At 42.4% G+C, this 20,116-nt stretch overlaps 3 protein-coding genes and 1 long non-coding RNA gene across 7 annotated transcripts; 2 read left to right on the plus strand and 2 right to left on the minus strand.

Moving 5' to 3' along the window:
- Nucleotides 1–416: 416 nt before the first annotated feature.
- LOC135111546 (putative nuclease HARBI1) lies at nucleotides 417–10,175 on the minus strand. 2 transcript variants are annotated; one of them, XM_064024959.1, is made up of 7 exons: nucleotides 9,377–10,175; nucleotides 9,007–9,176; nucleotides 8,604–8,867; nucleotides 7,136–7,392; nucleotides 3,892–4,061; nucleotides 3,010–3,102; nucleotides 417–2,119 (listed from the first exon to the last, which is right to left on the minus strand). In XM_064024959.1, exons 1-2 carry the CDS (start codon nucleotides 10,129–10,131, stop codon nucleotides 9,143–9,145), a joined length of 789 nt encoding a protein of 262 aa, XP_063881029.1. In that variant the 5' UTR covers nucleotides 10,132–10,175; the 3' UTR covers nucleotides 417–2,119; nucleotides 3,010–3,102; nucleotides 3,892–4,061; nucleotides 7,136–7,392; nucleotides 8,604–8,867; nucleotides 9,007–9,142. The 2 variants fall into 2 exon arrangements, with proteins under 2 accessions (XP_063881029.1, XP_063881028.1); XM_064024958.1 differs by having other exon boundaries at nucleotides 417–3,102.
- Nucleotides 3,565–3,891, plus strand: LOC135111551 (uncharacterized). Its single transcript, XR_010273796.1, has 2 exons — nucleotides 3,565–3,647; nucleotides 3,679–3,891. It is a non-coding gene; the product is annotated as an uncharacterized LOC135111551 (long non-coding RNA).
- A 3,555-nt stretch (nucleotides 10,176–13,730) lies between the features above and the next one.
- LOC135111549 (glutamate receptor 4-like) lies at nucleotides 13,731–14,923 on the minus strand. The gene is made up of 2 exons (XM_064024965.1): nucleotides 14,737–14,923; nucleotides 13,731–14,140 (listed from the first exon to the last, which is right to left on the minus strand). Exons 1-2 carry the CDS (start codon nucleotides 14,921–14,923, stop codon nucleotides 13,893–13,895), a joined length of 435 nt encoding a protein of 144 aa, XP_063881035.1. The 3' UTR covers nucleotides 13,731–13,892.
- Nucleotides 14,866–20,114, plus strand: LOC135111548 (uncharacterized). Of its 3 annotated transcripts, XR_010273795.1 has the most exons (7): nucleotides 14,866–15,005; nucleotides 15,765–16,302; nucleotides 16,798–16,924; nucleotides 17,533–17,718; nucleotides 17,877–18,050; nucleotides 18,169–18,291; nucleotides 18,860–20,114. XR_010273795.1 is itself a non-coding variant. In XM_064024964.1 (6 exons), the coding sequence occupies exons 2-5, from the start codon at nucleotides 16,045–16,047 to the stop codon at nucleotides 18,261–18,263; spliced, it is 666 nt and encodes a 221-aa protein (XP_063881034.1). In that variant the 5' UTR covers nucleotides 14,866–15,005; nucleotides 15,765–16,044; the 3' UTR covers nucleotides 18,264–18,291; nucleotides 18,860–20,114. The 3 variants fall into 3 exon arrangements, 1 of the variants encoding a protein (XP_063881034.1); XR_010273794.1 differs by having other exon boundaries at nucleotides 17,877–18,291; XM_064024964.1 differs by lacking the exon at nucleotides 17,877–18,050.
- The last annotated feature ends 2 nt before the right edge of the window (nucleotides 20,115–20,116 follow it).

The following is a 20,116-nucleotide window of genomic DNA, read 5'->3' on the forward strand; positions in this document are numbered from 1 at the left end:
TCACTTTCTGACTGTGGCCCTTGCAATGAATGGCTTAATTGTTTATTTACTGTTCCTTACGTGTTTATTGATTATATGTGAGTTATTTATTTGATATTCATGATTTTTTTTTACTTCGTATTTCTTTATATGATAGTTTTATCTTTTCGTGTTTTCTGGCTTAAGTTTTGTTTATTACTCCTTGTTTGTGTTATTAGGTGTGTCATTAATTATTTGTCTTATTTCTCGTAGTTTAATGGATTTTTTAGCACTTTAATTATTAGAGTTCTTCACCAGTCATTTTATTCGAGAGAGAGAGAGAGAGAGAGAGAGAGAGAGAGAGAGAGAGAGAGAGAGAGAGAGAGAGAGAGAGAGAGAGAGAGAGAGAGAGAGAGAGAGAGAGAGAGAGTCTAAATGAATGATAAAAAAAATAATAATCAGTTACAGTATTTTATTTATAAACAAGAACAATTCATGATAATAATAATAATAATAATAATAATAATAATAATATTTAAATACAAGGAGGAAAATGTGTAATAATAATAATAATAATAATAATAATAATAATAATAATAACAATAACTGCTTTTATCTTACTCACACAGATAAATAGTTTTATAAATAGTTTATTGACCATAAACATTGTGTACATACACACAAAATTAAATAGAACAGATAAAAATTTCAAAATGTAGTCAGTGACACACAGAAGACTGGTGACAAAACCTACTAAAGCCCATTAAATGATTGGGTGTCTCAAGTTTCCACATCATCAGTGGAACACTGCTTCTGAGCACTCAGGGATGGACAAGCTTTTCATGGCTTGTGTGAATGGAGACAAGACGTGTAGGGGATTTATTTGTTCTGTTTTTTCTTGTCCTACTCTCTCTTCCTCCCTCTTGACTCTTCCTTTGCTTCATCCTACTCTTTCTCTTGCTCATTCTTTCTCTCTCTCTCTCTCTCTGGACTTTTCAGACATAGCTCCTTATGATTTTTTGGCAATCCCAAACCTGTTGACAGTATCCTTATCTGAGAGCCAAGGAGACCATGCAGAATGTGGCAGCATACCTATCATTGGTTGCAGAAGCGTTTGAGCAGTGGAGTGATGGATGATTGTAGGAATGTGGTGGCACTGCTATCCACCATGACATTCATCCACATAACAGAACCATCTCACATGGTGCATTCAGCCTCAGGGAGAGGAACCTCTGTAGCCTTGGGCAGTAGCCCTTGGTCAGGTTTGCTCCAGAGTCAAACCTGCTTACCATCCGAGAATACCTTGGGGAGGAATGAGGAAGCCTTTTGCTCTGAACCCATGAAAATTGTTCAACCCTATAAGGGAAAAATATGAATGTTGAACAAATTGATGAGAAATGGAAGGATTAATGGGCTAAGTGTGTTGGATTACAGAGGGCTTTCTTTGAAGGACATTTTGAATGATACCATAATTTTGGCCCTTAGCCCAAGGTTGGATACTTCTGAACCGTTCTTGCATTTTTAAGCTAAGTAATATAAAATGCTCAATTAACAAAGGAAGGATAATGAAAAGATAAAACAAATCAGGAATTATATCAATTCATAGCTTTATCATACTCGTAGTTCTAAGTCATAAATACTACAAAAATTAGTCAATCTCTTCAGAAATAATTATAAGATAAGCTTTAATAATAAAAAGTATGTATAAATAGATGAAATGTTGTCACCTTCACCAATGCCGGCTTCTTGTTATTCAGCACATGCTTGTGCTTCCTGAACACCGGTCTCATACTGGATAGAGACAGTAATGTATGGAGGTTTGATGCAATACAACATTTTATATAAGGATAAAAACTTGCATAAACTTCCTGTTTGTGTTTTTCTACTAAGGTGCAATTGTTAGGTGAGCATTTGCAACTTCCTACACTTAAACCATAACATCCCTACTACAGTGGCTCAGAGCCACACCATCACTTGTTGCTTGTCCACTAGTAAATAAGTTTTTTGTTTGTTCATTCTCATTCCTTCCCTATTTAAAACATCATTCCATCTTGTCATGGCCTCTTGAAGATCTTGTTGGCTTCCTGTCACGACAGCGACATCGTCTGCATAGGCCAGCATGATCTCTTTATCCTCCCTTACACACACTTCCTTCAGGCATCTGTCCATGTATATAATGAATAGCAAAGGAGAGAGCATCAATTATTCAATTATTCAATTATTCCTCACACACACACATACACACACACACACACACACACACACACACACACACACACACACACACACACACACACACACACACAGGTAATAACAATAATATCTACCCTATATTGTAATGCACATTTTCATAATCACCACTGAATCATCATCATCATCATCATCAATATTTTTTATCAATAATATTAACAGTATTTATATATGTACATAGCATTACTATTATTACTACACACACACACACACACACACACACACACACACACGTACATACACTCACCTCTTGGCAGGGGTGGTGGGGAACAGGAGGAGGAGGAGGAGGAGGAGGAGGAGGAGGAGGAGGAGGAGGAGGAGGAGGAGGAGGAGGAGGAGGAGGTGGACGAGGAGGAGGAGGAGGAGGAGGAGGAGGAGGAGGAGGAGGAGGAGGAGGAGGAGGAGGAGGAGGAGGAGGAGGAGGAGGAGGAGGAGGAGGAAGAGGAGGATTAACACTGTGTGAGTGACTGACAGACTGACTAACTGACTAACTCACTAACTGACTGAATGACTGACTAACTGACTGACTGAATGACTGACTAACTGAGTGACTGACTGACTGACTCACTGACTGATACATACATACATACAGACAGACACAAGTACACAAGAATAAAAAATAAAATACATAACTGAAAAATCATTGCAATACACAGACAGACAGACAGACCAATGACAGAAAGACAGACAGATGGAGACAAACTAAACAGATAGATAGATAGTGAAATGACCACACAAAACACACACACACACACACACACACACACACACACACACACACACACACACACACACACGCACCTGTTGAACATAGTAAGCTGTGGCACCAGGTTCAGACGGCCGCTCTACACAGCCTCGGACGCCTCCTGTGCCAACTCCTTGCATCGAACGAACCTGTGTAGACATGAAAGTAAGCAAGCAAGTGTTTATGGCTAATTATAATACTCAATATGCCAGTATCATCTCCAGCATCACCATCTGCTCACCACTGGGGACTCTCCTGGGGAGAGTTAGGAGAGTGAGAGAGGGGAGGGAGAGAGAGGGAGAGGAGAGGAAGAGAGAAGGGGAGTCTTGGAGATGGTTTGGGGTGAGTCTGGGATGGTCTGGATACATTGGGAATGAGAGAGAGAGAGAGAGAGAGAGAGAGAGAGAGAGAGAGAGAGAGAGAGAGAGAGAGAGAGAGAGAGAGAGAGAGAGAGAGAGAGAGAGAGAGAGAGAGAGAGAGAGAGAGAGAGAGAGAGAGAGAGAGAGAGAGAGAGAGAGAGAGAGAGAGAGAGAGAGAGAGAGAGAGAGAGAGAGAGAGAGAGAGAGAGAGAGAGAGAGAGAGAGAGAGAGAGAGAGAGAGAGAGAGAGAGAGAGAGAGAGAGAGAGAGAGAGAGAGAGAGAGAGAGAGAGAGAGAGAGAGAGAGGCTGTGAAAGGCTGGAAGAGGCTGTGAGAAGTTGGGATGGACTGGAAGTCCATCCCAACAGTTTGGGACAGTTTGGGGTGAGTCTGGAATGGTCTGGATACACTGGGAATGAGATAGAGTGAGAGAGAGGCTGTGAGTGGCTGTGAATAGCTGGGAGAGGGTGTGATAGGTTGTGAGAGGCTGAGAAAAGACAGTGAGAGGGTGGAGAAAATAATGGGAAACTGGAAAAATGAAAAGGAGAGATAGAAAGAGACACACAGGTAGACAGACACACCTGTAGGAAGGGCTCCTTAATATCCCCTTATCAGCTGGAGGGAGGGCTACAGGTAATAATCTTTTCTTCTTCCTTATCCGTGCCTCCTCCTCGTCCTCCTCTTCCTTTTCCTCCTCCACCTCGTACTCCGGAACTGGCGACCCCACCACCGGCACCTCCGACATGGCCTCCTGCGGGATGGTAAGGTAGTTAGGGAACTGTCTGAGTTAGCGTGTGTGTGTATGTTGGTTAAGTTTGGTTAAGTGTTAAATAAAGAATGGTACTCTATATTAATTTCAATATTTATCTACTTATTATCTGTATTTTGAAGATACATGTACCATTTGAACTGTAAACCTTTGTAATTGTCTGTCTCCTGCACACCCAGCTCGTCAACACCCCTGTGCCTGCAAACGGGTCACTGAACATTAAATAAACTTGTCTCAGTCCCCTACATACACACAAGTGGCTGGCCAAACACTGCATCAACACAAACAATGGATAAACAGTGGGAATCTGCTGGTCTGAGTCCCCTACATACACACAAGTGGCTGGCCAAACACTGCATCAACACAAACAGTGAATAAACAGTGAGAATCTGCTGGTCTGAGCCCCCAAAACACACTAGTGGCTGGCCAAACACTAGATCAACACAAACAGTGAATAAACAGTGGGAATCTGCTGGTCTGAGCCCCCAAAACACACAAGTGGCTGGCCAAACACTAGATCAACACAAACAGTGGATAAACAGTGGGAATCTGCTGGTCTGAGTCCCCTACATAAACACAAGTGGCTGGCCAAACACTAGATCAACACAAACAGTGGATAAATAGTAGGAATCTGCTGGTCTGAGCCCCCAAAACACACAAGTGGTTGGCCAAACACTGCATCAACACAAACAGTGGATAAACAGTGGGAATCTGCTGGTCTGAGTCCCCTACATACACACAAGTGGCTGGCCAAACACTGCATCAACACAAACAGTGAATAAACAGTGGGAATCTGCTGGTCTGAGTCCCCTACATACACACAAGTGGCTGGCCAAACACTGCATCAACACAAACAGTGGATAAACAGTGGGAATCTGCTGGTCTGAGTCCCCTACATACACACAAGTGGCTGGCCAAACACTGCATCAACACAAACAATGGATAAACAGTGGGAATCTGCTGGTCTGAGTCCCCTACATACACACAAGTGGCTGGCCAAACACTAGATCAACACAAACAGTGAATAAACAGTGGGAATCTGCTGGTCTGAGTCCCCTACATACACACAAGTGGCTGGCCAAACACTAGATCAACACAAACAGTGGATAAACAGTGGGAATCTGCTGGTCTGAGTCCCCTACATAAACACAAGTGGCTGGCCAAACACTAGATCAACACAAACAGTGGATAAATAGTAGGAATCTGCTGGTCTGAGCCCCCAAAACACACAAGTGGCTGGCCAAACACTGCATCAACACAAACAGTGGATAAACAGTGGGAATCTGCTGGTCTGAGTCCGCTACATACACACAAGTGGCTGGCCAAATACTGCATCAACACAAACAGTGAATAAACAGTGGGAATCTGCTGGTCTGAGTCCCCTACATACACACAAGTGGCTGGCCAAACACTAGATCAACACAAACAGTGAATAAACAGTGAGAATCTGCTGGTCTGAGCCCCCAAAACACACTAGTGGCTGGCCAAACACTAGATCAACACAAACAGTGAATAAACAGTGGGAATCTGCTGGTCTGAGCCCCCAAAACACACAAATGGCTGGCCAAACACTAGATCAACACAAACAGTGGATAAACAGTGGGAATCTGCTGGTCTGAGTCCCCTACATAAACACAAGTGGCTGGCCAAACACTAGATCAACACAAACAGTGGATAAATAGTAGGAATCTGCTGGTCTGAGCCCCCAAAACACACAAGTGGCTGGCCAAACACTGCATCAACACAAACAGTGGATAAACAGTGGGAATCTGCTGGTCTGAGTCCGCTACATACACACAAGTGGCTGGCCAAATACTGCATCAACACAAACAGTGAATAAACAGTGGGAATCTGCTGGTCTGAGTCCCCTACATACACACAAGTGGCTGGCCAAACACTGCATCAACACAAACAGTGGATAAACAGTGGGAATCTGCTGGTCTGAGTCCCCTACATACACACAAGTGGCTGGCTAAACACTGCATCAACACAAACAATGGATAAACAGTGAGAATCTGCTGGTCTGAGTCCCCTACATACACACAAGTGGCTGGCCAAACACTAGATCAACACAAACAGTGAATAAACAGTGAGAATCTGCTGGTCTGAGCCCCCAAAACACACAAGTGGCTGGCCAAACACTAGATCAACACAAACAGTGAATAAACAGTGGGAATCTGCTGGTCTGAGCCCCCAAAACACACAACTGGCTGGCCAAACACTAGATCAACACAAACAGTGGATAAACAGTGGGAATCTGCTGGTCTGAATCCCCTACATAGACACAAGTGGCTGGCCAAACACTAGATCAACACAAACAGTGGATAAATAGTAGGAATCTGCTGGTCTGAGCCCCCAAAACACACAAGTGGCTGGCCAAACACTGCATCAACACAAACAGTGGATAAACAGTGGGAATCTGCTGGTCTGAGTCCCCTACATACACACAAGTGGCTGGCCAAACACTAGATCAACACAAACAGTGAATAAACAGTGGGAATCTGCTGGTCTGAGCCCCCAAAACACACAAGTGGCTGGCCAAACACTAAATCAACACAAACAGTGAATAAACACTGGGAATCTGCTGGTCTGAGCCCCCAAAACACACAAGTGGCTGGCCAGACACTGCATCAACACAAACAGTGAATAAACACTGGGAATCTGCTGGTCTGAGCCCCCAAAACACACAAGTGGCTGGCCAGACATTGCATCAACACAAACAGTGAATAAACAGTGGGAATCTGCTGGTCTGAGCCCCCAAAACACACTAGTGGCTGGCCAGACACTGCATAGGCACAGATGGGGAGCTGGTTTGGCCTGACAGCACCCTCCAGTATTCATGTAAATTCTGGCTACCATTTGCAATTCTATTTTGGGGAGCCACACCTCAGAGAGTCTCTTTTATTGAAGTTTTGTCCCCCCCACGGCTGGCTGGCCTACATAACAAAATAAATAGATAATGTTTTTTTGTCAGTTAGAGGACTTTTTCATCTCTACCTGTTGAAATAAGATTATCTCGGAAAGTTTAAAAATGATGCATTACTACTACTACTTACCCTGAACAATACCTCATCCTCAGCATCAGAGGACGGCCCCTCCCCCTCCTCACTGACTAACTGTTGTTGTTGTTGCAGTTGTTGTTGTAACAGAATCAACCTCTTCCTCTCCCTCTCTCTCTGACGTGCCTCCCTCCTGGCCTCCCTCTCTCTCCTCCTCCTCTCCTTCCTCTCCCTCCTCTCTTGCTTCTCTCTCTCTCTCTTGCTGCTGCTGCAATCTCTGGGTCCACCATGTCCTCGTTGATCCTCGGGATTTGCTGCAAAAGGAGGGAGAGAGTGAGTGAGTGGAAGTGGGAGAGAGGATGAGAGAGAAGGGTAAAACTATTATTGTAAGAGAGAGAGAGAGAGAGAGAGAGAGAGAGAGAGAGAGAGAGAGAGAGAGAGAGAGAGAGAGAGAGAGAGAGAGAGAGAGAGAGAGAGAGAGAGAGAGAGAGAGAAATATGTAGCAGTAATAATAATAATAATAATAATAATAATAATAATAATAATAATAATAATAATAATAATAATATCAAACATTCTCTCTCTCTCTCTCTCTCTCTCTCTCTCTCTCTCTCTCTCTCTCTCTCTCTCTCTCTCTCTCTCTCTCTCTCTCTCTCTCTCTCTCTCTCTCTCTCTCTCTCTCTCTCTCTCTCTCTCTCTCTCTCTCTCTCTCTTTCTCCTAGTGCAACCTACACTCATAAATTATTTCTTGCCCCAAAAAAGCTAATTTGGAATAAGACAAACAGTAACAAGTCCGAACATAGCAGTGGATCTTAAACTCCTAGAAACTGGAGACATTACTGTATTCCAGACCTTGGCGTTTGTATACAAAGCTCTTAATACAAACACAAGAGACACGGGCTCATGATATTCAGTTAAGACAGACAGGTAACTTGAGGACACCCTTCTGCTGAACCTCCCGTGCCCAACAGAGTGTCGTCTCACGAGGAACCAAGCACTGGACCCGGCTCTCGGACACAGTTAAAAACAAACCATTACATTCCTTTAAATTACTGATAAAACAACACTTAACAAGTAATTATTCATTGTATTTATTAGTTTTCAAATTGTAATCAGCTCTACTATTATAAACATATGTAATTGTTTGTAATTTGTAATAGTTATTATTATTATTATTATTATTATTTACTTTTGTTATTGATATAATTCTTTTTTGCATGTATCTATAATTTGATTGGGTTAAAGTTATGAATTACTTACTAAATAATTATGTACTGTCTTTTTCTTTTTTTCATGATAGCTGAATAAAACACTGGTCTTAAACCTTAGTGTAAAATATTCATTAGTCCACAAAGACCTTGTGCTCCATGGACTGGCCATCACATATCAGAATGTCTATATACCAGTCTGTCTGTATATATTAACACCAATATATATCATTTAATCAATCAATCACTCTGTAAGGAAAATATAGACAAATAAATACAATAACAACAGATGTATATACACTCTCTCTCTCTCTCACCTGCTGAGGAGGGAGATAAGCCAAGCCACAGCTAACCCAGGTGTGTGTGGCCCACCTCCACCTCCCATCACCCCCGCTGGCAGCACCGCAGGGGGGCAGGAGGGGGTGAGGGATGACTGGGCAGGGGTCACAGGGAGAGGGGTGGCTGGGGCAGGGGTCTGGGGCTGGGGTCGGGGGAAAGCCTGGGACTCCGACCACTTGCATGACCCGACCAACTCCAACGACTTCTGCCCCTAATACCTGCGTGTTGTCAGCTGGAACAACCTGAGAGGAAGGAGGTGCTCAGAAGTAGTAGTAGTAGTAGTAAGATTGATTTTCTATCTCTGTCTCTCCTTTCTGTATGTAAAAAACTTTCTCTCTCTCTCTCTCTCTCTCTCTCTCTCTCTCTCTCTCTCTCTCTCACCTGTATGACATTCCCTGCCTGCACTATCATGGGGAAGTGGGGCTGCGGGGCTGAGGCATCTTGGGGCAACACCTGAAGCATGTTCCCCATTTGAATAACCCTTGTTGTGGCGGTGGTGGCAGTGGTGGTGGTGGCGTCAGTCCCCTCGGCTGCATCGTAAGGTACTGGAACTGTTGGGAGGAGGGGGTTAGTTTGGGCGGCCATGCCCCGGGGACTTAGCCTTGGGAGGAGAGCGTGCCCAAAGGGGGGCAGGGACCGGTTCTTGTAGGGGCTGCGGGCACACGCGGGAGGGCGGCCCTGGGGAGAAAGCTACTAGATTCGTTCAAAGCATATCTAAACCTAACAGAACACTATTTACAAATAAACCCACCTGTTATAATTAGCTTGTGCAACAGTTTGAGGGCGAAGGTAAGGAGTGAGGAGCCACTGCTTACAGGGATAGCCACTGTCCCCGGGAAGGTAGCATCCTGCAGGTACATGTTGTTCCTCAAACATCAGTTTGAGTGCTGACTTATCTAGTATTCTTGCATCGTTGACTGAGCCAGGCCACCTTGCCACAATGTCAAGAATCTTATAGTGAGCATCAAATACTACTTGCACATTTATGCTGTGATAGCGTTTCCTGTTCACATATACATGTTCATCGACATGAGGAGACACAATTCTTATATGAGTACCATCAATCACTCCCACAACACCGGGAAACTGAGTTACTTGCATGAACTCTGCCTGTTTTTGCTGCACTTCACGCTGGGTGTGAGGGAAAGCCACGAACTGCCAGATTACTTCTGGGTCAGCCAGTGCATCAATTGTCTGTGATATTGCACGGCTGATAGTGGGCTGCGTTGTTCCAAAATCATCACAACTGCACTGTTGCATTTTTCCTGTGGCTAAATATCGTAATGTGATGGCCACCATCTCAGGGGTCAAGGCTCTATTTCTTTCAGTTTTACTTTGCAGCTTGTCTCTCACTATATCAGTCACTGCAACAATACCAGCACGGTCCAATCTGAATCTTTTCAGTAACTCAGCATCGTCGTACTCAGCGAAAATATCTCTTCTCACTCTGTAGGTGCGCCGCTGACGTTGTTGTGCCGCCTTCCTGCTAACGGCTGGGTTCATCATGCTCTAAATAAAATTTCCACCTACCTTTAATAATCTGTTGGAGGTAACTTGTGGAAAGAGAAAGAAAAGTGCATTATTTTCATGCAATAATATTTTTAATTTTTGAACTTGAAAATGCAATATACTTTAATTCAGAGATTTAAAAAGTGAACATACGTTTTAACCCAGCGGGTGCTGTAAACAGTACGTTGGCGGTTCACACCAGTTCAGAAGTAAGGTATCTTAAATTGCACTCGACAATGTTGTGAATACTTTAAAATGCTTGAAGCCATACTTGATGCCTTCCATAACGTGTAAAGTAAGAAGTTAGCCTGTGTTAAAAAGTGGTGATCCCTGCAGATTACCAAGGCATCCAGTCTCCCAGCAAGTGCCAAGAGGCATTCATTCAATGCTCCGCTGACACCAATTTGCCCAAAGGTATGCATTATATGTGGAAAGTACATTACGTACGGTGTAGAGGTGGTTGTCTAGTGATATAAATGGTAAGGTGGTGGTGCTGGTGATTGTGATGGTACTACACTGTTATTACCGTATGTCAGTATATTGAGGCTTGATATCACTTTTATTAATGTGCCAGTATTTCATTACCTATCTTATGAAATAACACTAGCTCTTGATATATTCTTTTCTACAAACCTTTAACAATAATTGAAACGTTTTTTTTTAAATTGAATTCAATGCCTTTTCTTATTGATGAAAATAGGAAATAATTATGGCTACCACTGGCTAGACACGCCATACCTTGCCTTGAGTTTAGGTATGGTTAGGTTAGGTTTGATATGGTTGGGTGTAGTTAGGTTAGTTTTGGGTATGGTTAGATTACAGCAAGTACAGTTAGGTTAGTTTGGGTGTAGTTAGGTTTGGATGTGGTTAAGTTAGTTTAGGTATGGTTAGATTACAGCAGGTATGGTTAGGTTAGTTTTGGTGTGGTCAAGTTAGTTTAGGTATGGTTAGGTTACAGCAGGTATGGTTAGGTTAGTTTTGGTGTTGTTAAGTTAGTTTAGGTATGGTTAGAACCTTGGACAAAAAATGAGGAACATCACTGAACCAAAAGATTTTTATTTATTTATTTATTTATTTATTTTATTTATTTATTTATTTATTTAATTTTCTTTTAATATTTCAATGAAAATTAGCAGTATTACTTATATCTGTCAACTTTCCAAGAGGGTTAGAGAATGCCTCAAGCCATTTGTAAGATAAGATTACACGTAAATTGCTTGGTTTAAGAGAAACTGGCATGTTAGTAAAATGAATCTTTACTGTCATGTGAATGAATATTTATAAATGCAAAAAGTTTAAATCTCCAAGAACAACCTGTGTTTTACAGTAATGTGGGTAGCCCACATGGGACCCATAAAGTAGCCCACAAAACACCCACATGCCTCCCATTATCCAATGTTGGCTGGGTATATATATATATATATATATATATATATATATATATATATATATATATATATATATATATATATATATATATATATGAGGAGGCAGTAGACATCTGCCTAAATGATAATTACTACCAGTGAGGTCTAAAGCACTGTTCAGGGGGTGCTGTGAACTTATCATTAAACCCAGCTGTGACCTCGCTGAACGTTTCCCTTTGTGTCTCACAACACAAGGGGGCAGTCATAGCCTGCCCTCTAAAGACAACTCTCTTCCTCCACACAAAACTACAAGCACCTAATAACACACACACCCTTCACTCAAAAATTTTAAAATCATCGTGGCGACTCCTACACCAGCCTCGTAGTCCCCATCTGGGGAGGGGACCATAAATGTCCACAGGTCAGACTGCCTTTCTGTCAAAGACCCTAAGTGTCTTGACACCCCCCTCAACTTTTTCTTCATTAACTTCTGCAACATTCGCAGTCAAAGATCTAATTTTCAATCTGTAGAACACCACCTCTCCTCTTCTAAACCTCATCTTCTTTTCCTCACTGAAACTCAGGTGTCTGAGGCAACTGACAGTAGCTCCTTTTCTGTTCCCTCTTACTTTCTCTATCCTCATTTTCAGTCCAAAGCTGGATGCTGCATTTATGTGCGCAATGATTTAACCTGCTCTCGTGCCCACGCTCTTGAATCTTCTGAGTTTTCCACCATCTGGCTACGACTACAGAGTCACTCTCATACTAAATTTATCTGTGCTGTATACCTCTCACCTAACTCCTCTGATTATAAGAAATTCTTTAACTACTTAACTTCCAAAGTGGAGCACATTCTGACCCTCTTCCCTTTTGCAGAGATCTCCATTCTTGGAGACTTCAATGTTCACCACCAGCTTTGGCTTTCCTCTCCCTTCACTGACCATCCTGGTGAACTAGCCTACAACTTTGCTATCCTCCATGACCTAGAGCAATTGGTGCAACACCCTACTCGTATTCCTGACTGTCTTGGAGATACACCCAACATTCTTGACCTTTTCCCCCAGCCTCAGCCCCAGCCCCAGCCTTTTCATCCCAGCCTCTCCCAGTGTATCCTAGCCTCTCCCAGTCCATCCCAGCCTCTCTCAGTGCATTCCAGCCTCTCCCAGTCCATCCCAGCCTCTCCCAGTCCATCCCAGCCTCTCTCAGTGCATTCCAGCCTCTCCCAGTCCATCCCAGCCTCTCCCAGTCCATCCCAGCCTCTCCCAGTGCATCCTAGACTCTCCCAGTCCATCCCAGCCTCTCCCAGTCCATCCCAGCCTCTCCCAGTCCATCCCAGCCTCTCTCAGTGCATTCCAGCCTCTCCCAGTCCATCCCAGCCTCTCCCAGTGCATCCTAGCTTCTCCCAGTCCATCCCAGCCTCTCTCAGTGCATTCCAGCCTCTCCCAGTCCATCCCAGCCTCTCCCAGTGATAATAAAGCAATTTGGATTTAGGAAAGGGAGATTGTGTTACAAACTTACTGAGTTACACTTAGATCTATAGAAAACTGTTATCAAATGGCATATAACATTTTATGTTATATGCCATAATTTATTATGGCATATAACAGATTATTATTACAGATGCCATTTCTTAAAGAAATGGCATCGTTTTTTTTTTTTTTTTTTTATTATTCTCTTTCTCCCTCTCCCTCCCTAAGGCAGTGCTCCTCTTACAAAGAAAAAATAAATAATTAAATAAAATAATTAATTTACAAATCAAGGGCTGGATTTGTGTCTGTGGAGGCCTGTGAGCAGCCTGAGTGTGGAGGCCATCTACCTGAAATATTTATATTAATATTTTTGTATCTGTATTCCATGCAGTTTTTAATACATATAATATATTATAGTGAAAGGAACATATTTATTTAGTGTAAATGAAACAAGTGGTTATTTTGATAGTAATAAAAAAAATATTTAGTTCATAGAAAACTAGTGTTTGATTAATTTAAGTTTCTTTCACTTACAGAATATTTATGTGGGAGACTCCTCAGATTGTGGAGACCCCAGATTGTGGAGGCTCCTGGGCAGCTGGTCTTTTTGTGGACTCCTAAATCTGGCACTGAACAAAATTCTCTCTCTCTCTCTCTCTCTCTCTCTCTCTCTCTCTCTCTCTCTCTCTCTCTCTCTCTCTCTCTCTCTCTCTCTCTCTCTCTCTCTCTCTCTCTCTCTCTCTCTCTCTCTCTCTCTCTCTCTCTCTCTCTCTCTCTCTCTCTCTCTCTCTCTCTCTCTCTCTCTCTCTCTCTCTCTCTCTCTCTCTCTCTCTCTCTCTCTCTCTCTCTCTCTCTCTCTCTCTCTCTCTCTCTCTCTCTCTCTCTCTCTCCTCAACTCTCAACCACTGGATGGTATATCAGTTCACACAGCAAGAAGCCAAGGACCCACCGAGGCTGTCACTTGGAAGAGGTCATTGTTGTTGCATCCAGCATCCCAGCCTGACTGCCTAGACAGGTCCCGCAGGTTGCTGAATGGCAGAGGTGCAGGCTGCTCCACAGCAAGATGTGAGACCAGTGTGGCAGAGTATGATGTGTACACAATGAGGGACACACTGTAGCCAACCCAGTAGATTACCCGTGCTGCAGTGCTGATTGGGTAGGTGTTGGAGCCTGCAGGAGGAAGAGGAGGAGGGAAAGATGCCATGAAAAGGCAATTTTAAGACATGGAGGATGATGCAAAGGCAATTTAAAATCTTTGAAAGTAACACATCTTTTTAAATTTAAAAATGTAGAAAAGACCATTTTAAAATGTTTCAGAGATGAAAATGCAATTTAAGAGTTTTTCTCATCATTTCTAAAAGATTTATATCTCATATCTTACTAAGAAAACTGTTGATATCATCATATGAAGAGAACTACTGATAAAATTGAATACATTACTTGATATCCATATCAGTCATATTAACACCATTTGCTTATATTGCTCATGCCAGAACTAATTCAAGTTAATATCAGCTCAATTATGAAAATACACCAGGTATCATGTAAAGTTTCCCAGTTTTAAATCTATCCTTTAATAACTGTCTTTCTGTATTCCCATCTTATCAAACATTAAACACCACTACCCTTGCATTCAACTTAGTCTCATACCCCAACAGGTCCTCACCCTGCTGTAGGAGGGCTGGCAACATGTACCAGCCATCTTACCAAACACTAAATGCTCCAACACTTGAACTGACCAGTCTTACACCTCAACAGGTCCTCACCTTGTTGTAGGAGAGCTGACAACATGTACCAGCCAGCAGCAACTCCCATGCTAACAGGCTTCTCCCCCGTGGGTATGTAGCACCTCTGGAGTCGCTCGATGAAGAAGAGGATGCTGGCGAGGCCTGTCGTGTTAGCCGGGATGCGCCGGTACAGAGCTGTGTCCGTTGGGGTTGTGTAGGCAAGCATCTTCTTGGCAAGGTCCTCGTAGGTGGCCGCAAACAGTTTACGGCTGTGGGATGAGAACTTGTCTTGTGAATGTGACGTTGGGGTGAGTGTTAATCTGATTTTGTGTTACTATGTTCTGTGGGGAGTGGGTGTTAATGTGATTTTTTGTTAACTGAATGCTGTGTCTGACCTCCTGAGGTGTAGTATGGTGGGCCACAAGATTGTCCCTTTCCACTAGGGGCTGACAGATGATATTAAGAGTGTGAATGTGTGTGTGGTGTTAACGTGCTGGAGTGTGCACAGCCAGGAGTGTTTGGGGAATGAAAATAAAAGGAGTTATGGATGTTTAAAAATGCATCTTTTGAGAGCTAAGTATACAAGAAAGTTGGTGTGTTTGGGGAATGAGTAAACAATGAAGAAATGTTTTGAGGAACTGGGTGTGCAGAGGCAGGAGTGTTTGGAGAATGAGAATACAGGAAGACAGGAATGATTTGGGAATAAGTGTACAAGAAAGGAGTGTTTGAGTGACAATATATAAGGAAGAGGTGTTTTGAAAATGAGAGTACAAGGAATGAGCATTTTGGGAGTTAATATACAAGGAAGCAAGTATTTAAGGGACTCAAGTATACAAGATTATTTTCCTGTCATATGTCATTATACAGTGTTTTTCTTTGTTATATACATCATTCCCTTTCACTTTTCATATCTTGTGTTCTCGTCATTCTGATGTAATGTTACAGATAGAGAATGTTTGGTGTCAAATTTTCACTAATTTCATATGTGTATAAACTTTCATTTACTTGACTTTTTTTTACTATTACTACTATATTTGCTTGCTTTTTAAACAAGTCTTTTCTTTCAGAGGAGGGAAGCACAGGGGAGGAGGAGGACGAGGAGGAAGAGAGTGAAGAGTCACAAGAGGAGGAGGAAGGTGGAAAGAAAGAGGAAGGAGAGGAGGAGGAGGAGGAGGAGGAGGAAGATGGAGAAGGAAAGGAGAAAGATAAGAAGGAAGGCAATGTAGAATGGAGGCGTCCTTGGTTTATGTTCAGTAAAGCCCCGTATTCTTGTCATGGCAATGTAGAATGGAGGCGTCCTTGGTTTATGTTCAGTAAAGCCCTGTATTCTTGTCATGGCAATGTAGAATGGAGACGTCATTGGTCACATACTGTTCTAATGTATGTGCACTTGCCACGCTGTTCACCAGGCAAAAGGCGTTGCAGAAAGAGCGCGAGATCACTGTGTTGTGGGAGAAGACAGAGTCCCTTAGTGGTCAGCTGGTGACGGTCCACAACCACAGCCACTTTGAAGAGAATGGCCTGAGCCACGACCACCTTGCTCAAGAAAATATCACGTTGACAGAGCTGATTAAACAACTAGAAGATAAGCTCAAACTTTCAAAGGTACCACAAGTGTCTTTGTATATTAGTTTGGTTTACTTTGTAAGATTAATCATTACTGAAAACAATACATGGAGTACGTGAGGTTGTGTGTTTGTTTATGCATGGCGACAGTTTCCTTAAAAATGGGTGGAGAGTACTATGGTGCTTTAGATGTGGAAGGATGAGTGGAAGGAATGCTTGGAGTGTGCAAGGCTCAAGTGTATGCAGAAGAGCACTGACAGGAGTGTGAGGACTACTCTGTCATGACCGTGTCTTTAAGACATGAACAAATGATGCAGTGTTGGAATCATGAAGGTGTAAAAATGCAGGATATGGATGGGATGCTACATCAGCAGCTTTTGTCATTAAGGGTGGTAAAGTGAAATATTTGTTAATCACTTTGGTCTTTAGTTGATGCTTCTGGTGAGGCTTTCCTGTTTAAACTTGGCATAATATATATAAAATGATGTGGCATGTTAAACAAGTTAACTTACTGCCTTCTTGTGTCTTTCACAGATAGAAATAAAAAACATCACAAGACAGAATAGTGAGCTGCATGCACTTATCACAGAGTATAAAGTCACTCCCTCAGAGGAAAAAGACAAGGATGGCACGTCTTCATGTGAGAACTCAGAAGCTAAATGTGAGCTACCATCCACATGAATATATATTTGTATATCAAACTGACATTCTCCTTGGAGGGAGGATTTCCAAAGTGCACACACACACACACACACACACACACACACACACACACACACACACACACACACACACACACACACACACACACACACACACACACACACACACACACACACACACACACACACACACACATCTCTGCATCAGGACTCAACAGCCAGACTGATAAACAATTACTTCACCCAAGATGATCAGCTGATAGGATTAGCTGTGGATGAGCCTCCTGTGGTGACTAGGAGTACAAAAGCCAGCAGCTAATTTTGGGAGCTGCCAGTCATCATGGTCCTGGTGTCTGAGGTGCTGCTTTTGCATTTTCCCAGTCATGGGTGGAGGCCACATCACATTTATTCATTCACAGTTGCTCTTAGTTATCTCTGTTACAAGTTTAAATTTTTCCTGGCTCCACAGACATTTCTGGTGCATCTAACCCTCTCTCCATTGCCCTTCTATTTCCCTTAGTCTTATACCCACTTCTTACATTACGTCTAATTACTTCCATTGGTCATTCTTGGCTGGCCCTCTGTTGCATCAATTTTTCACCTCCAGGTACAGATACCAAGGGGAAATTGCTGGGTCAAGTGGCTACACTGACATCTGAGGTTAGCAGGTTGGAGAGTGAGTGCAGCAGTCTTCAGGTTCAGCTAGACTGTGAGAGGGATAAGTATAACAAACTGCTGGGAGAATCTCTTGCTCATGAAAAGTTGTCTGAAGATGTCATAACTGAACCAAAAGGTAAGAAAGTTTATATTCTCTAATAATAAAGCAAATAATTTTTCCTCACTGTTGCTCAATTTTTTGAATTAATAACAAAATAAAAGCATTGTTATTGGATTTGTTTATTGAGGCTGTATTAAGAAAAGTTGAGAGAAACAAACTTATTGTTTTATCAGGAGAAACAACAGGATTGGGAGGAACTGAGCTTTAACAGAAGCTGCAACAACTGCAGGAGGCTCACAGGGTCCTGGAGAGCAGGTTAACTTGCAGCATGAAGGAGGTGGCTGAGCTGAGTGACAGGAAGTAGCAGCTTGAGCATGCTGTAGTGCATGAGAAGACAGAGTCCATCGGTGTGTGCATGTTTTTTGCTCATTTGAATCATCTGTAAAAGTGAAGTGGAGGAAGTGTTTACTGTTTACTGTATGCCATTTCCTTGGTCTTTTAATGAAGAATTTTATCCTTCTTCAGGTGACTACATCACCATCTACCAGTTGCAGCGAGGAGTGATGAAGCAACAAGCTCGAGAACGCGAGTTAGACCTTGCCAGCCTCCATCATGAATGAGAGGAAATGAAGCAAAACCACTCTGCAGGTTAGTGCTCTCTTTTGCATCTCACACACTTCTTATTCATGTCATGGCAGATTAGTGATTTCTGCTGCATCTCACACACTTCTTATTCAATTGCTGGCAGGTTAGTGATCTCTGCTGCATCTCACACACTTCTTATTCAATTGCTGGCAGGTTAGTGATCTCTGCTGCATCTCAAACGGTTCTTATTCAGGTGTTGACCAAAGTACTAAGCCTTCATATCATTACCTTGCTCTGTGATGGAGGCTACACCATCTGGCATCTAGCTGAGATTTAATGTTGCAGTAAAGCTTCCATATGAGTTCATGTAGAGCAAAATGTTTTCAAATGCCAGGGAAGTAGTGTAATGTAACCTTCCAGAGAAATCTATCCCTCATTTATTAGTTAACAGGAGTGTTTAATGTACTTAATGTGATTAGCCAGGATCAAGGGTCAACTTCTTCACTGACCATTTACTCTCAGGTGATGTATCTGTCCTCCATGAGTCACCAGAGACACATAAGGTGTTGTAAGTGAAATTTCATCTATTAGATTTATTCAAAATGTGAATTAACACAGTTGTTTCCTGCAGGATTTGATATCAAAGCTGGTGCAGGAAAAGGAAGCAGATCATGACCTTCAGCAGCTCGAGAAGATAAGCAGCGTCCTTATATATATGTTATATAAATATGTTCCTTTCACTATAATATATTATATGTATTAAAAACTGCATGGAATACTACTGTATTCCATGCACTTTGTATTCCATGTATTCCAGCCACTCAGTCTCCTACTGAGTGGCTGGGGTTTTCCAAAAGTGAGGGTTGGTGTTCTATACCATACCATGTGCCCTGTTTGTATTCCTTCTCTATCCTCTGTATTATATTCTATGTAAAGATGGTGCTGGGGTGGGATCTACTTCTTATTCCCTAAAAGTGATGAGGAGTGACACTGGGCAGCATTAATTTGCTCCTTACAGATGGCTGGGTTCCTGTGGATGAGTGGGCCATGCTGTGCTTTGTCAAGGATGGTGTTTGGTATTGTGATGACTCTTGCCACAATCAAGTGTCTCCCACAGAGTAGTGGAGTACCTATGTATGGTGTTGACCCAAGCTGTCCAGGTCTCATCCAATGCCTTAATATGATTTAGATGATCAAAATGGTTTAACTCACCATTTAATCAGCTGACTGATTTGAATGGAGAAGTATGTAATGTGTTGTAGCCTAACCATCCCTGCCAGCATGGTCAGACTCTTGGTAGTAACCTGAAATGCTCCTAGGTAGTGAGTATCATTGCACATAATGATCTTTACTTTGTCAGTAATTCAATGATACTGAATATTACTCTACTGGATTTTGCTCAGCACTGCTTGGTAACTTTTGGCCATAATCCCAGGTCTGGAATGATATGAAGCCATGTTTTTACATTCCATATGAGACAGGCAAGCACTATGCTTTGCCTGACTGATACCTGTACTTTGCATTTATGACCCCAGGTAGTTCATCACTCTCTCTCTCTCTCTCTCTCTCTCTCTCTCTCTCTCTCTCTCTCTCTCTCTCTCTCTCTCTCTCTCTCTCTCTCTCTCTCTCTCTCTCTCTCTCTCTCTCTCTCTCTCTCTCTCTCTCTCTCTCTCTCTCTCTCTCTCTCTCTCTCTCTCTCTCTCTCTCTCTCTCTCTCTCTCTCTCTCTCTCTCTCTCTCTCTCTCTCTCTGTTTGGAATTATACTGTATATTAGGAAATATCATTAAAGAGTGTGTGTGTAAAAAGTGTTTGCATTATTGTGCATTTGATGTTGGTTTCATGATTTATAAAGATTGCTATTTTTAATAAAGTTATTGAAATTGTTATT

This window comes from Scylla paramamosain, chromosome 22 (genome assembly GCF_035594125.1).
Source record: "Scylla paramamosain isolate STU-SP2022 chromosome 22, ASM3559412v1, whole genome shotgun sequence".
Classification (NCBI taxonomy): domain Eukaryota; kingdom Metazoa; phylum Arthropoda; class Malacostraca; order Decapoda; family Portunidae; genus Scylla; species Scylla paramamosain.

Coding starts and splice junctions, on each gene's coding strand:
- LOC135111546 (XM_064024959.1), bottom strand. CDS start 10,131: ATGATGAACCCAGCCGTTAGCAGGAAGGCGGCACAACAACGTCAGCGG. Junction 9,177..9,376: donor GCACAAGCTAATTATAACAG/GTGGGTTTATTT, acceptor TCCTCCCAACAG/TTCCAGTACCTTACGATGCA.
- LOC135111548 (XM_064024964.1), top strand. CDS start 16,045: ATGGAGACGTCATTGGTCACATACTGTTCTAATGTATGTGCACTTGCC. Junction 16,303..16,797: donor ATAAGCTCAAACTTTCAAAG/GTACCACAAGTG, acceptor TGTCTTTCACAG/ATAGAAATAAAAAACATCAC. Junction 17,719..18,168: donor TGTCATAACTGAACCAAAAG/GTAAGAAAGTTT, acceptor ATCCTTCTTCAG/GTGACTACATCACCATCTAC.
- LOC135111549 (XM_064024965.1), bottom strand. CDS start 14,923: ATGCTTGCCTACACAACCCCAACGGACACAGCTCTGTACCGGCGCATC. Junction 14,141..14,736: donor GTCAGCTCTCCTACAACAAG/GTGAGGACCTGT, acceptor TTCCTCCTGCAG/GCTCCAACACCTACCCAATC.